This window comes from Parasteatoda tepidariorum, chromosome 5 (genome assembly GCF_982258835.1).
Source record: "Parasteatoda tepidariorum strain Cologne lab strain chromosome 5, Ptep-v5.0, whole genome shotgun sequence".
NCBI classification, from domain to species: Eukaryota; Metazoa; Arthropoda; class Arachnida; order Araneae; family Theridiidae; genus Parasteatoda; species Parasteatoda tepidariorum.
The window spans coordinates 339,317-356,649 of NC_141759.1; the positions used below are offsets into that span (position 1 = coordinate 339,317).

At 28.3% G+C, this 17,333-nt stretch overlaps 2 protein-coding genes across 11 annotated transcripts in view; one reads left to right on the forward strand and one right to left on the reverse strand.

Annotated features, from left to right (window-relative positions):
- alpha-Man-Ia (alpha-Mannosidase class I a) overlaps nt 1-2,537 on the forward strand; it is a 50,685-nt gene extending 48,148 nt beyond the window's left edge. The window contains exon 10 of the mRNA XM_016070044.5: nt 1,113-2,537. Within this exon, the coding sequence (XP_015925530.1) occupies nt 1,113-1,349 (237 nt within the window). The 3' untranslated portion in view covers nt 1,350-2,537. The remainder of the gene's footprint in view (nt 1-1,112) is intronic.
- A 6,099-nt stretch (nt 2,538-8,636) lies between these two features.
- Atg5 (autophagy protein 5) overlaps nt 8,637-17,333 on the reverse strand; it is a 32,036-nt gene continuing 23,339 nt past the window's right edge. For all 10 annotated transcript variants that reach the window (XM_016070049.4, XM_071184818.2, XM_016070048.4 and 7 more), the window contains 2 exons: nt 12,418-12,529; nt 8,637-9,007 (listed from right to left, as the gene is read on the reverse strand). In XM_016070049.4, the coding sequence (XP_015925535.1) occupies nt 8,883-9,007; nt 12,418-12,529 (237 nt within the window). In that variant the 3' untranslated portion in view covers nt 8,637-8,882. The remainder of the gene's footprint in view (nt 9,008-12,417; nt 12,530-17,333) is intronic.

Genomic DNA, 17,333 nt, shown 5'->3' on the forward strand with positions numbered 1-17,333 from the left:
TAAAAATGAGACACACCCCATAAAAGTGTGTTTTTCTTTTGCATATTTTCTTTCTCAAAGTTTAGTTTCCGGACGAATATTGTCATTTGTTATTAAATTTTGACTTATGATGCAAAATTGAATTTGTGAAAACCCCTGATTGTTTGAGCTTTCTTTTGAAAAGTACAAAAACTTCTTAAAAATTTCTTGAAACCTTTTAAAATATCCTAATAAATTCTTTTATATGTTGCCAAATACAATTCACTGCAAAATTATAAAGAAACTTTTTAACAATTTTTCAGTACATGTGCTAGTATAAAGGAACTAGCTTGAATACTTATAACTTGTGCAGTTTTTAACGAACTTTTTCAAACTTTTAAATCGACAATTTTGTAATTAATCTTAAATTTCTCCAAAAATTTTGTTTAATTCCTTTGAATATATATAAAGTTATAATAAAAATGTGAGAAAAATTAATTTTTTATGAAAATGTCCAAATCTCTATAATTATTTACTTTAGGTTTACAAAACTTTGTGTAATTATTGAAAATAACAGCTAAAGTAATCAATACAAGTTCAAAATGAAGATAAAACAAAGGAAAATTACTGACTAATGAAAAAAGGGGGGAAAGAAAGTAAATAATAAATATAAAAACTGGAGGGAAAAAAAAGGGTAGAATTCTTATAAAAAAATCCAGAAAATAAAAGATATAATCTTTTCATCAGCCCACACGATTATATCCGCAAAAGAGAGTGCTTTTTATTTTTATTATTTATTTTATTCCCCCCCCCTTTTTCCATTAGTCTGTAATTTTCCTTTGTTTTATCTTCATTTTGAACTTATTTTATGAGTTCTATTTACTTGCAGCTTATGCGCAATAAATGAAACTTATTGTTTTTCTGAATTTTCTTTGTGTTTTTTGTATTTATTTATTATGCTATATATATATATATATATATATATAATATATATTACCAAATGTTTGACATATTAGTGTCATGTTTGAATTCTTATTAGTTTTAAGTCAAGAAAGATTATCCAATTTTCACCTCATATGCTCCCCCATCCCCTACTTTAAAGCTTAAATGTATTAAAATCTTTTATCTGATGGATATCAATACTTTACTTTAAGGCTATTGACAAGCACTGTCGCGTTGATGGAGGTTTTTCAGGCCTGAAAAATGTTTACATGTTGGACAGTGCAAAAGATGACGTTCAACAGAGTTTTTTCCTGGCAGAAACCTTGAAGTATCTCTACCTTCTTTTCTCTGATGATGACCTCATCCCGCTTGATGCATGGGTTTTAAACACAGAAGCTCATCCATTGCCTGTCAAGGGAAAGAATCCAGCCTATAAAATGGCCAGGTGATAAACACACAAAAAAAAATTCTTTGAACCATTTGTTGCCAGCTGAAAAAGAATCCAGTCATTAAGTATCAAATGTATTTTAGAAATTGTTTTATGTACTTTTTGTTGAATTGCATTCAACATTCTTTATGCCTGACCAGATAATGTGTTGTTTTAGTCCAAGTTACTGGTGACCTTATGCAAAAGAATTAATTTCAGTTCAATTATTTGTTCAGTGTCTTATTTGATTTAAAAAATAGACATTTCAAATTATTTGAAAACATTTTGAAGGACTTTAAAACCTGCTTTTTGATAATTATAAATATGAAGTATTTTAATGGTATTTGTATCAGATAAATACTTCTCTCTCAAAATCTATGGGTTGTCAGCTGCATTGAAAAATATGTTTATTTATACAAATACATTGTGTTTTTATATAAAATATTATATTTACTTATTTAACATCCCTGCAAGAGAATTTGAAAACAATATATGTTGTTTACTTTTATATTATATACTAAGTTTTACAAACTTAGAACTCAGTGTCATAAAATTATTGCTTTAAATGTGTCAAACTTATAAAAAAAAATTATTATTATTGCATTTTTTCCCTTAAACTTTTCTTTTTTTGGAAGTAAAAGGGAAACGGGATTGCTTTGTTAAGTTTTCTAACAACTGATATCAGTTTTTTTTCTCTTTAAAAAAAAACTTTAAAGTTAATTTGTCAATTAAAATACTGTTTTTATATTTTCTCATGGGTGCTACAAAAATGGTTAAAGGTAAATTGTAAACTATTCATGTCTGTGATCAAAATTCATTGAGAAATCCTATCTGTAATTGATATTCTTAGTCTGAATGTACAAATTGATTCTATGTTAGTCGTTTAGTAGCTTATTTATTTTTTAATTGTTTTGGAATTCTGATGTTTTCATTTGCCTATTCTTCTGTAGTCACACTTTGCTAACATTTAAATTAGCAAAAAGTAATTGCAGTATTAACACTTGGTTTCTAAAAAATTTTCTTAGAATGTAACCTTTTATGCTAATAGGAAATTTATTATTGTACTTGCAAATGCCTCATTATTTGCAAAAGAAATTACACAACAATTATTATTTTTATGAATTAAAAGCACATTTTATTGATTGTTTATCCATTAATTTTTTTTATAGTTCGAATTTTAAAAGGTATATTCTTAAAAAGTAAAATAAAATTCTTTGTCGTTTATATGTGGCAAACTAAATGTAACTGCATTAAGTAACTTTTTTTTGTTTAAAAGTAAAGTTATCTTTCCTTTGTCTAAAACTAGTGATCATTTATTTTGTGAATATAAAATATAAAGATAAAATAAAATAAAAATAACATTGCATGTTTAACATTGGCACCCATTGTACATTTAATTTTGAAAATACAAATAAGTTGCCCCCGATTCCTGAAAAAACAAGTTTTCTATTTGTTTTTCACACACATAGAGAATATACCATTATGTATTTTTTAAAGATATGTGTGCTTGGCTTCATTATTTGCACTAACCTTTGAAATTTTTGACATTCCACTAGTGTTACTTCAATTGAACCTTAAAAGTTAGAAATAATAATATCTGTGTTTTTGTACTTAGCGTTCATACCTTGTACTAAATTGCTCACATTAAAAACTAAGCAGGGGACCAATTATTTATTTCCATTAATATTTGTAGACACATGACCTTAACTAGAGTTTGTATTCTGTTGAAATTTCTATTCATAAAACTTATAGCATACAACTAAATGACTGAATATTGTAGTATGAAAAATTGTTATACATTTGTAAACACTTCTTATGGGCTCAGTCAGAAATTCATTAATGTCTTCCTGTTTAACCTTTCTGTTTGAAAGAATGCAAAATTCAATCTCTCTGCATTTTTCCTTTTCACTCGTTAACGTTCACAGTTTGCCAAGAGCTATTTCCAAAGTTTTCCATCCCATTTACAGATCTGGCATGTCATGAAAACTTTTCCAACCTTTACTCCTATCATTCAAAGCAAGTTTAACCAAAATTTAAGCTTGTGTTGATTAGCTTATTTATGTATCATGGTAGATGGTCTGGTTCTATAACTTTGAGGTGACTTGTTTACCCAGGCTATTGAGATCTGAAAACAGCCTGTTTTTCAGGCTTTCTGTAATAATGTTATAGAATTCACTTCTACCACAATTTTTCTAAAAATTTTCTCCTTTACTTAATATTATTTACATGTAAGGGAATTCTTTCCAGGGTTAAGTGGCAAGTTAGAACTAAATACTTTTTAAGAAAACGCAACATTTCAGTTGACATAATTAAGACTAATCAAGGATAGACTCTTAATTAGTTGATAAAAAAGCCAGGTGGTGAATTCTTGGTGAATTGCTTTTTTTTTTTTTTTCTTCTTTTTTTAAGGAATTTACTAATCTAATATGTATCGTACAGTTTATATACATACTTCTAAATCTCTTGTGATTGCGTTTAAATTCTTTGAAGTAAAAAATTTTTAGGTGTTGTTATCCTAGTTAAATAATTTAATTTTTTTTAAACAAAATTATCAAAATTTTGTTTAAATAAAAATTATCAAAATATTTTTTTCATTATCCAAAAAAAAGCTATTATTTCCATAAAAAATAAACTATAGATTCAAATCTCATTTGAGATTTTAAACTATTTAATTTCAAGAATTATAAACAAATTTTATAAAATATTGTCAAGAGGATAAATTTTTATTGAGTGATCAACACCTATAAAATAATTTTTCTTTATGTTTGTATTCATTTTGTTAACTTTTTAAAAAAATTTCAATTAACATTTGCCAATCCCCCCCCCCTCTAAGTTTTGCACGAATGTCATCTGAATCATGTACAAAGTTGGTAAGTTTTTTAAATATACTTAGAATATTTTTGCTAAATTAACAATTTGCAGTAGCGCATACCTGTGACTGGATTCCTTTTTGTTTGAAGCAGGTTCATTTCTTTTTTTTTTTTTAAACAACAACTTATTTCTATTGATGCTACATTATTTTCATAGTTGCCTTTAATGTGTTCATATTGAACATAATAGTAATTCATCCAGTACATATATTAATTACACATAATATGTAATATATTCATTTCATAACAATCTGTTTTATGTTCTTGAATTGAACATAGTCTTAGGCTTGATTCTCTGTAAATGAAACAAAACAAACTTTTTTTTAACTCATTTATTGATCCTCTTTCTAATGTCACAGTACTTTATCTGACTTAAGCAAAGAGTCAAAGCATCATTATATCAATTGTTGTAAAATTATTGTGAATGAGAAATAATTTATTCACTCATTTTATTAGTGGTAAAGTTTTTTTTCCTTTCATGATTTCAAACACATTCTTGTAGTAAAGTGAATTGACCACAAGTTTCTGAAATATAGCACAGTCGAGTGCAGTTTATCTCAATGTCCTTAACCATATTGTTTAAACTGCATCTACTAAAGGCCATTTGTTTTGCCTTCTCATTTTTGATATTTGAACAAAATCCATTTTAATCTATAAATTCTCTGTAAGAGTAGAAGACACTTGGTGTCCTTAGAAGAAGGCATTGATTCTGCCTGTGAGAATGGGAAGTAGAAGGAAGCATTATAAGTTTCTTTTTTCAAGAATTAGAAAGCAGAGGAGTTAGTTTCATTTACTTTTGAAACACATGTTAGAGTACTGTGTCTATTTTTTATAATATGTATTTTAGGTTTATAAGAGGTATTTTCAAACATGCCTGGAAAATACATAGGTATTATGCTAATATTACAAAAAGAAATTGACATTGAAGGAAAAAAAGCAAAATGGCAAATACATAGTGCACATTGTCATTATCGCGTGAACTGTATCAAAAAATAATAAATTAGTGATTTGCTTTTAAAATTAGTATCAGTTGTATAGATAGACCCGCTCTGTATTAGTTATGGTACATTTTTTTCTTCAAAGTTTGTTGATTACCCAAATTTTCAGGTGACTAGATCAGCCTCAATCCTGATGATCGACGCTCCACTGTATTAGCACAAAAAAGAGGCCGTCAACGTTGTAGGGATGGCGATTGCTCTGCAATTTTTTTTTAATTAAATGGCTGTTTGAAACTACAAGTTTCGAATTTATTTTACAACTTATGGGTGAATTTTTCACTAACTCAAATTTTTACTTAGCCCATTCAATTTATACTTTTTCTCTAACTTCCTCTATTCTTGTAGGATACTTTAGATTTTTTTATATCACTTTCATTTGTCATAAAAAAAATTTAATGTTCAATATTATTTTAAAAAATATCGACTTAAAAAATGCATTATTGAGTTCAACTAGTTACCACATGTGCCTGCCTTTAGAGAAACTCTATTAGTTTGTTCCATGTGAATGTGCATGATGAAAGTTGTATTGTTGTTTAAAGTGTGATTTATTTAAAGTGTCCACTCTAATTAAAGTTCATTGATATTTATAATTTTAGAAGCTTCTGACATTCCGAAGTGAAGATTTAAAGTGTGCAGAATAAATATATACTGAAAATGTTGTTGATGGTGCAATTTGAAATTTTTTTTCATAGAGAATGCTTATAATATTGTCTAATATACATGCAGCAAAAAAAAAAAAAAAAAATATTATGAAGTATAACTGCAATTTTTTTCTTTTCATAAATTTTTCACATTTGAAGACTTTAAAAAGAAGTTGAAATGACATTTCAAAGAAGGGGAGGAAAATTAATCAGAAGTTATTAAAATATCTGTTACTACTGAAACTAAATGATGTGCATTTCACTCTTTTACTTCAGGTCTATTTCAATGCAAATATATATATATATATATATATATATACTTGTATTTTAACTTTTTTCAATGTCTACTCTCCAGTTATTTTTTAAAGTTTATAATATCAAAGTAATCAACCTTTTTCTAGAAGTTTAATAAAAAAATTTCTATTTAAAAAAATATCAAAATTTTGACTTTTGTTGCATCTGAGAAGAGTACTTTAACTGCAGACTTTAAAATGCTTTCAAAAACTGCAATCTTTTCCATTTGTGTTTTTAAAAAATTGTTATAAAAGCTTTCCTATCGTGATTGACATCAATGTTATTTTCAGTCATTATTACAAGCATTTTAAAATCTCAAGTTGGCTGCCAGTTTTTAAATTGTAACCATCAAAGATGATAGGTTGCAATGGAAGGGTAAAAAATTGTTCATTGTTGTTTATATAAATTTATATATATAAGTAAATGTTTCAAAAATTTTGTTACATTGTTTTATTCTTGTAAATAATGACAGTGTATTTTAATATTTTGTTTCCAATAATGCCCTTTGCTTTTTTTTTTTTTCTTTTTTAAAAAAATGTCTTATTTAGAGGAGAGTGTGAATGTGATAAGGATGTTGTTTTTTTTAAAAGGATTCTTATAATGCAGATTTAATTGTTGATTTAAAAATGTGTTTTGTGATTATTTATTTTATATTGGAAGTGTAAATTTGTAAATAGGAAAGTGAACATATAGATTTATTTGAAGCTGGGATTAAAGTAAATAAAGAGTTTCCAAATACATTGTTTGTGTCATTTCTCTGAAAAACAGTATTGGGAGGTTTATCCAAGGGGAAGACAACCTTCCCAGGGGTAAGAAAACTTAGTCACTGGTCTAAATGTTCAGAAAGTACAATATGTTACCAGTCCAAACACATTTCCACCGGTCTGTTTCCATGTCTCTGTTAAATTTTATATAAAAATAAAGTTAATAAAATGGATTTAAGTAAGAGAATTGAACATCATAAAAAGTCTGATAAAAGCTTTCTCGAATTTCTATTTGCATTTTGTTATTATATTTCTTATGCACAAATAACTCACTTCTTTTAAGAAGAAGTAGAAGCAAAGATAAACGGAATTAGTAATTAATAGAAGACGGATGCAATAACAAAAATTAAAATTTTCAGATTTTAGCAAAACCAAGTTAACTTCATCAACTAACAAAGCATATATTTGTTGCTCAAATAAAATGATCGATTCAAGGCAAACCTATAGTATAAAGAATATTATTTATTTTAAATTTATAGTTAAAATATTACAGTAAATTATTAAAATTGAGAAAATAATAAAAAAAAAAACCCCTCTTTGTTATAGACTTAGTTTTACATACTTGAATGAAAAACATTTTGCTGTATTTGTTATTTTCAAGTGTAAGTTTGGCAAAAATCTATGGTATTTTTTCCCCCTCCCATTTGTTAGTTATTTGAAACTATTGACATTAAAAGGGATTATTTAAGTATGAAAAATTAAGAGAAATTATATTCTCTTTTTGACAGTTGTTTTGTAATGTATGCATAGCAATGACATTACTTTCTGAAAATCAATATTGAATTCAGTCAGTAAATTTGCTTTCAGATGATTTTGCCCACTAGAATATATAATTTGAATGTTTATATAAAATGCCACCAGTTATCTTATGCTGATGTTAATAAAAATTTTCAGAACTGAAATTCTGCAAAAATTTGAGTATAATTTTCTACCACTTAATTAAGCAGAAAGCGGAGCAGTTAGCATCCCTGCAATTAAATTAATGGCATTTTTATTGATTGTTGAAATATTTATCATAACTATTGACTTGATCACATTCTGTTATTCATCATGATTATTAGTGTTTTTATTACTTTATTATTTCAAAAAATATTTAAGCAAACAACAAACTTTCAAATTCTAATTTCATTTTAAAAAAAAATAATATTTAAAATGAATTTATTCTCTTTAAGCATTTTGTGAAACTGAAATGAGCATCAATGAGCTTTATTCATGTCCTGAGTAAGCTTATATCTCGGGCATAAATTAAAATTACAATGATTTTAATTATTTTTTTTCCTTTGAAAAAAAAAAACTTTTTATCAATATTACACACATTCAATTTAGATTTATAACTTCATTTGTCTGTTTCTGGCTTTTGTAAAAAGAATGTGTGTGTTGAACTTTTGTAGGAAAAAAAAAAGGTTCAATACACATGCTCTGATACATTTTTTTTTTTTTTTTTACTATGCGATACATTTTTTTAGCATGACATAGAATTTTAGTTGAGCAATATTCTTTTCTTGAAACATATCCTTAGATTAATAATACTAAAACATAAAACTTTCTTATTTATATATATTGTTTTTGTATAAAGTGATTTACAATGTCATTGGAAAGCACTTACCAAAAGTCGTACCTAAGTGTTTATTAGCTTAAGGAAATTAATAGATCTGACTTTGAACTTTAATGCTCTTAAGAAATTTAAAAATAAATTTTAACCCTTGAAATACATCATGAACACACAAAAAGTTGTAGCTATCTTTATTCTTTTTGTCAAAATTTTTATTTAGTCTTTTAACGTAAAAATAATATTTTAAATCAAAAAATTAAAAGAAAAAATCAATCATAATAATTCATGTATTCTGTCTTAATCACATATTCATAAAGATCTCAAAGACTTTTTCAAAATAAAATTACAAATTTCATTATTATAAAAAAAAAATGTGCATTTTTAAACCACGTCATTCTGTAATAAATACACAGGATTCTTTTCACAAATAAAGAATTTAGTCTTTGGGTAGGAGTACAATGTGAAGGAAGTTATCTGCATAACTCATGTGTTCACTCATCCATTGAAGACTCATGTCAAGTGGTGGGTGTATACCATGGGTTATCAACTGGTAATTTGCACCTGTTAAACAAAACAGATGAATATATAAATTATATCGACTGTATAGACATATATAAATAAATTGGCTCTGTGTATCAAAACATGATAAATTACTGCAGACTCAATGCATAAAAAAAATTCATAATTTGTAGAAAACTATGACACATGGTTAAAGTTCCTAATAGAAGTCCCTAACTAAGAATTGCTGTATTAAATTGAAAATATACATTATGATTCTGTATGAAATTGAAATTATACATTATGATACATTACTCGAGATAACACTTAAAAAACAAAATAAAGTTGAAATCACTTTTTTTAGAGTTTGAGTGTCCTAGGCTAAGCAAGCACATCTTTAATGACAACAACAGTACTTAATTATATCTTTTCATTAGGAATATGTATTTTTTGTTTTCATAATACTCAGGATTCTATTAAAATTTACACTATTTTCTGACTAAGCTTGGAGAGTGAAATAAAATGCAATTCCAATAATCTAATATTTACATAGTTTAGGAATTAATAAACTAGTATTTAGAAATAAGAGAAAAGTGCTTTTTTTAAAAAAAATTTAAAAAGTCATTCCTCGAAAAACGAATAAACATCTTTACTTTATCAGGAATCCCATTTTATATCGAAAATTGATATTCCCTATCTTTTTCAAGTATTTTAAGAAAATTTAAACAAACCATACTTTATCTATGCACTACAAGTTTTCAGAAAAATGTATTTCTTTTTTAAATGGGTCATGCCAAACATTAGATTTTCTCTGAGACTAAATATCACTAAATGAGTTCATCAAGAAAAAGATATTACCGAAGTATGGAATTTTTATAATAGATTTTAAAATTGCGCTCATGTCCTTAAATCAAAATTAATTCAGAATTACAGAAATTGAACTCGTAAATAAAAATTTCACACACTTAGAACAATGTAGAATTATCACACACTTCTTTAAGAATAACATGCATAGTACAGGAAGTCACCAAATGACACTAGTACTTCACAAGGACGAGAGCGTCAGAGGAATGCTTTCCAAGTATTCTGTAAGCAGTCACTCAGTGTCCTAACCAAATAGTTCTGCCAGAGGACGCAGGTGAATGATTTTTTATGTGGGAGATTTATTGGCCGCCTGGAATGTAAGCGTACTCAGATGGAAATATCATCTCTAGGCTGGCAATGATTTTAAAATGAGGGAAATGTCAATATACATAACAATACTGGTCGCTTTCGAGTTACAAAGCCAAATGGATATTAATATTTTGCTGTAACTGCCAAAAGAAACAGACAGAGTGCAGTATCCAACCTGTCTCGTCAGCTATCTACAGCCATGGGTACCACGGTTTCTAGGTAAACCATGTGCAGAGGTTTGAGAAAAATATGTCTTATATCGTCCCTGGCCTGTATGATGTTTTCCGACGAGTCCAGATTTAGATTCACATCAGACTTTAATATGGAGAACCACTGAGACTGGACAACACCATTTAGGTGGTGTAGGATTGTGGTGGAATTGAGAACAGATCTGCATGTTCAAATAGGAACCGTGACAGACTAAATTTATCGGAACTTCATTCTGGAACAACCTTTGTCTATGGGTGCTGAATTGGGGTTCATAAATGACAGTGCCAGTCTTACAGCAAACTGAGAAAATATTGTAAACGAACGCCTTTAATCTGAATATATCACCCTTATGGAATGGCCAGCATTCTCACCTGACTTAATCTGATGTGTGAGATGTAGTTGGCTGATGAGTTGCAGCCTATTAACCACCTCCTACATGGAACTTCGGAGAGCATTACTTTCTGAGTGGAGCAATCTTCCCCAAGATTCTGAGTGGAGCAATCTTCCCCAAGATTAACTTGATACTCAGCATGTTGTACGGACCGTATTTCATTGCATGGACGTCATGAAATATATTAAACATTTTACCAACAATGTATTAAGTTTTTGTGCAGCTGATATTTATAATAATTGGTCCAGGGAGCAATAATCATAGTTTTTATAAATGGTATAATACCATCTTTTTTCTATTTATCTTTTGTTAAGGGCTTCATAAATAAGTCATTTGTTTTGTTTCTGGTACTTTATTTGCCATTGAGCTGGCATTAATTTTAATTAATGGACATGAGTGTATTTAACTTGAATCTCAATAACTGGTTATTGTTATTGTCAAGACTGGTCATTTTCTAACTCTACCATATGAATTTCCCTAGTGTTTTTTTAAAAAAAACTTTCTATGACCTTTCACTGATTTTTTTACAGCTGAAATCAAATTTTTGGGTAATTCCAGTTTTTTTCTGAAGCATGAGTTTTTTTTTTTTTTTTAGCAGATTAAAAAGCAGATGTTTTGTCACAATTTCTTAATTTTTTAAACTTAAAAAATGAAACTTGCCAGTGCTTTGCTTCAATCATCACATTGAGGAATCTATTGTATCCCAAGATGGAAATTTTTAATTATTGCCAATACAATTGCTTTTTAAATACAAAAAATTACTAATAAATTTAAAAATAATTATAAATTTTTGTTATAATGGTGTTTCCATGTTATATATATATGTAGATAAAACAAGGGAAAAATTACAGAACAATGAAAAAAGGGGAAAAAATTGGGATTTGTAATTTTCCCCTTGTTTTATCTACATTTTGAACTTATTTTATGACTTCTATTTACTTGCAGCTTATGTGCAATAAATAAAACTTATTGTTTTTCTTAATTTTCTTCGTGTTTTTTGTATTTATTTATTATGCTATACATATACATATATATAAACTATGTTCTTAAAAAACTGTAATGGTCCTGTATTAAAAATTACTAACAAACATAACTACAGTACTATATGCATAGCAATAATGACAAAATGAAATTTGTCAATTCATTTATTTGCTATTGGAAACTTGCTTGCCATTTGAAATAAAAAAATTATTTATTAAAATAGCTAAGATAATTTTTGATATTTTAATAGTAATATGCTAGTAAACTATCTAAAAATGCTAAGAAATTTTTATTTTTTTGCTGAAACATTTTATTAGATACTTTACTAAAAAAATTTCAAGGAAAATACATAGCAAAAATTGCCACATAATATCTTATATAAAATTCTTATAACAGATTCTACTTAGTTAAGGATAAAATACTTCTCACAAAAAAATGGCAATTCTGTGCAACAAATAAAGAAAATAGCAAGAAAAAATATGAAATTTATAATGCAACAACAACAAAAAATCTTGCTTTTTAAGTGAAACTTTAAAATTTTTTGACAAATGAAAATTAAACACAACAAAGCTTTCAGAAAGGGAAACTAAGTCCTATTTATAAATAATATTATAGCCATGGAGTATAATAGCATTTTTTTGATTTTTAGCTTTTTGCGCAAGAACTCATGATATCAGCTTAAATCCTGAATCATAACTCAATAAAAAGTAATACATACCAATCTCTTGAACCTTTTCAGGCACAATTGTTTCAAGCAAATCTTTTAGTGTTACAACTTCTCCGGTTTCATGAACAGGCTTGACTAATGTCTGGATTAATGACTCACCAGGCTAATTTTTTTAGAAAAAAAAGTTAACGTAAAAATAAAAAAGAACATCCATTTAAAAAATTCGATTCAATACAAACACGAAAATTAGAGAAAACTGTACAAAAGTAAGTTATTTTTTAAAACATTGTAAAATAGTTTATTTAAACTTTATTTCTTCTCTTTTTTTATTTACTTTTTGAGACTTTCTCTGTTAAACCCTATTTACTTGTTTCTAATAGTTTTCTGCTTTATTTGTATAGCATAGCAATTGCTCACTTTGTTAACAATTTTTTCTTATTGTTAAAATCCCAACTAAAAGTGAAGCTCTTTGCCAAAGAGAAAATTCAATTAAACTATTTATCTTATGATTTTTTTCATTTAATGTTGATTTAACTCATGTAAATCGCTTAAGTAATAAGGCTGGATAAGATTTTTCATTATATACCATTCCAGATATCATCATTATAAGAAATTTCTTAAAAGTGATATCACATGTTTTCTAAACAATAAAATCAGCATCAATATATTTAATCCTATTTAAGGATTAGTATTCAGAATTTATACTAAGTATCAAAAGAATTCCTTTAAATTCAACTACAGAAAAATAAATTCAAAACAAGAATATATTTTAAAATTGGTAAAAACATTATTAAAAATGCTGATTTAACAATTTGTGAATCGTATAATTAACAATTTCAAATCACAAATGTAAAACATATATATATAAAAAGAAAAGGCGGCCATCAGCAGTTTACCTGTCAATGTTCTAATAATGGAACTTTGAGTTTAAATTTAATAAGAAATTAAAGTCTGATGAATACTTTTTTACATACATTTAAAATTTACATTATGAAGTATTTTCTTTCATTTAACTTGAATCTGTAACATTTGATAATTAATATTTGATTTTTTTTCTTTTAAGGGATGTTTTTAACTGCACTGAAGCTTTCTGACAGGAAAATTTTGTATGTCATGAATTGGAACCATATTTTCTAAAGATAACGATGAAGGATATTAGCAATGAACATTTTTATACTATGGTGTATGGCAGGGCTCGAAAAACCGCCCGTCCTCGGCTGTCAAAAATTTCCCGCGGACAACAAATTTCTCGAATCCAGCGTCCGTACAGACTACCATTTTCCCGTTAATGTTCATGATTCATTTTCAATTTTTGTTATCTTACAAGAGTCTAGTGCCTCACTTTTTAAATGACCCTCTAATCTCGAAATACAGCAACATGCTGCACATGGTGGAATTGATGTTTTCTCAGTCTGGGAGTACTGCAGCGGTTGAAAGGGGCTTTTCAGCAATGAACTTACAAAAAAACACATTACTTACTGGTCTTAAACAAGAAGCGTTGAACGCATTTATGAACATCTACCTAAATGGAAAACCTCTTTCAAATTTCTGTGCAGAAACCTCTGTAAATCATTGGCTTGATTGTGGAACTGGCAAACGTCATATTTGATTCATTTAAAAAACGCAGTACCATCGGATAAATTGACATGATAATTGACAGATAACTTAACCTTTGTTATTTAAATTATTTCATCAAAGAAATAAATTATTTCATAATAGAAATACTAGGTTTTACTATTTACAATTTATATAAATGTTTGTAATAAATAAGAGAAAATGATATTTTTATTTATTTAGAAGCGACGGGTTAGTTTCAAAGGAGGACAGGTACATTGTTGGACAAGCCGTCATCGGGGACGGGTAAAATTTCTGAGTTTTTTCGAGCCCTGGTGTATGGGGAAAATATAAATGAATCTAATAAAAACAATTATTCAAAGTTACAAAAAAACTGAAATAATACATCATGCATTAGAGAATATTAATACTGCACTAATGAACTGTATTAGTTCAAATAATCTTTCCGTTTCAAAAGTATTAATCTTTGGTTCTGAGGTTCAAAAACGTTCGTGCTGAAACTTAGTGAGTCTTGGCACCTGTAATCTGCACATTGTGCATAATGCTTATGTTGAAGTACTTAAAGTGGAAGGTTTTTCAACCATAGTTGAATATCTAAAGGATATTAACATTTGGTTCAGGAAATATCTTTCTAGAACTTAATGAAATTGATTTGTGAAACCACAGATTTGGAACAAAATATTTTTCTTATATAATGAGGTATGTGAGTTATTGTCGGTTACCACTAGTTTGCAAAAGAGCTCAAAAAGATCTGCTTAAAGTCCTCTGCTAAAAAGTGATGTGTACAAAAGAGTAAATAAACCACTTACACTACCTTATCTAAACTTTTTGTAAGTGCTGGTTCAATATTTTTTACAGTCAAAGAAACACATGTTTTGTATGAAATGAGTTTGCAAAATACTGTTTCATTTTATGATTATGGAATACTACAAAAATAAAAAATTTGTTCCTTATATCTTAGAAAAGTAATTATTGAAAAAGGAATATCCTGATGTTATACTTAGTCTACAGAAGAAAAAAAATGAGTTCAAGTTAGATGTTTTTACTTGAAAGTGACAAGGTGGATAAATAGCCATTTCTTCAAGGGTTACACCTTGAAAGGAAGCAACTAGGTAGTACAACAAAGATTGTAAATCAATTAGTAAAAATGTTGCCCAAGTGCTGCTTGATAAACTAATGATGAATGGAGACTTTATGTAACAGATCACCGAAGAACTTACGGAGAATAAAACAGGCGATTTGAGTGAGGTATTAATATGAGTTAAAAATATCACAATTTTTAAAGCCATGAGGAAATGCATAGTAATAAGTGCCAAAAAAGATTAAAAAAATAGTTTGGGTTTATGATAAAATTGAGACAAATAGAGTACGCCAAAAGTGATTACTATTAAAATGTACGATTCGAAACTAGCGAGTAGATATAATACCATGTTAAAAATGTAATGACTTAAAAACATGTAGGAATTCCACAATAACTGCTGAAAACAAGATTGAAAAGTCACTTGGATTAGCAATGAAATGGATACAAATAAAGAGCTGCAAAAAAGTTTACTAAAATTTGAAATTATGTCACAGCACTGAATCTTTTTCAACTAGGTAAAAGGAAAAGAAGGCAATTAAAAACATTTTGATGATAGTCCACAGTCTAGGGTAAAGGCGACTGATGTTCCTTTGAAGCCATAACTCTGAGAGTCGATCACCATTTCAAAGTTTCATTAGTTGAAAGTTCGACCAATTCCTCCTGAATCTGAAGCTCTACTGTTTCAATATTCACAAAAGGATTCATAGCCCATTGAGGGACTTCCAAGGACAAAACATATTTAAAACAGTCAGAAAGTTCATGCGTAAAGACTCAAGGTGTTGACAATATTCTTTAGTATCAAAGGGAATTTTATCATTCTTTTAAAGATCCAATAAGATTGGAAATTGGCTGAACTCATTCCGACCGAAATTCCGTTTCCACAAAATGAGTTTTTTTCGAATAGCAGAAATAACTGATTTTGTAGTGATCAAATTTTGAAGTTTTAAATTAACACCATTAAATTTTGCAAATAAATCCATCATGAATGCAACGTCTATCTTAAATTCTAGTCATCTGTCTCTCAGAGCAACATCTCTGTCTTCGAGGAACTCAAGCACAGAGTCGAAAATATTCTGAAACCCATTGAGACAGGCGCCTTAGGAAAGCCAGCAAAACTCAGTGTGTAGTAGCAAGCGATTGAATTCATCTTTTTTTTAATGTAACTTTTGAATAATCGATCGTTGAGAGCATTACTGCGAATTTTGTTCATAGCAGAGATCGACATATTGGAATGGCTGATGCAAACGATCGCTGAGAATTTTTCCAACTAAATGCTGTCATGTAAATTACACAGTGAACAGCTAAAATATCTCGTACCTCCCTCTTCAAAAAGGCGATAAACCCACCATGTCGTCCCACCATTGCAGGAAGTCTATCAGTGGTATTAGACATAATATTAGCAAGAGGAATGTTTTTCTCTTTAAAGTAATCTTTGGCAGTATTAAAAATAGATTCACCTTTGGTGTCTTTAATCAAGCTTCTTGAAAAAAGCATTTCTTGAATATTTCTTCCTTCTTCCACAAATTGGACGTACTCCAACAGCAAAGCCTTATTACTTGGCAAGGTTGACTCATCGACTTGAAGGGAAAATTTGTTGGATATCAAAAGTTGGCATAACGAAACTTCAGCCATCTCATCAATTCGTGGTCGCACTGTATCGTTGCTTAATAAGATATTTTTTAATTGGATGCGGCTGAATGGTGTAAAACTGTTTCTAAAACTTCTTTGACAGATTGCAGTATCAACTCTTTGCCGATGGTATGAAAGATTCCCAGATTTAACAATTAATTTTTATATATTATAAGAGGCTATCAAACCATCATTTGTGATGAGGTAGCTAGTAAGCCTGAGGCCGTCAGAAACTTGTCGTTGATGTTCGTGAAAAATGACAAATCATTATTTTGTTTGTCATGATAAATTTTTTGCAAATGCTCTTGCAAACAAGAAAGATTTATTGTCTTATTAGATAAAACTTTGGTACAAAGTAAACACACGCGTTCTACAGTGATTGACCAAATTCGAACTTCAAGTACACGACACTGTATTGCCGATACTTCTTTTTGTTAACTGACATTGTTGGCCGCCGCAAAATACAAACAATAAAAGAAACCCATATTCATTTTGGTCCATATTCCTAAAAATTAACAAATAATTTACGATAAAGAACTAATTTGTGCATGTACCTGGCCAAATAAACAATGAAATCAAATCAAAACTGTGGTAAATAACTGAAAGGAAGTAAACGAAAACCATCCTAAGAAACATGGGTCAAATCAAACTTTCATACTGAACGCGCATGCACTTCACCAAA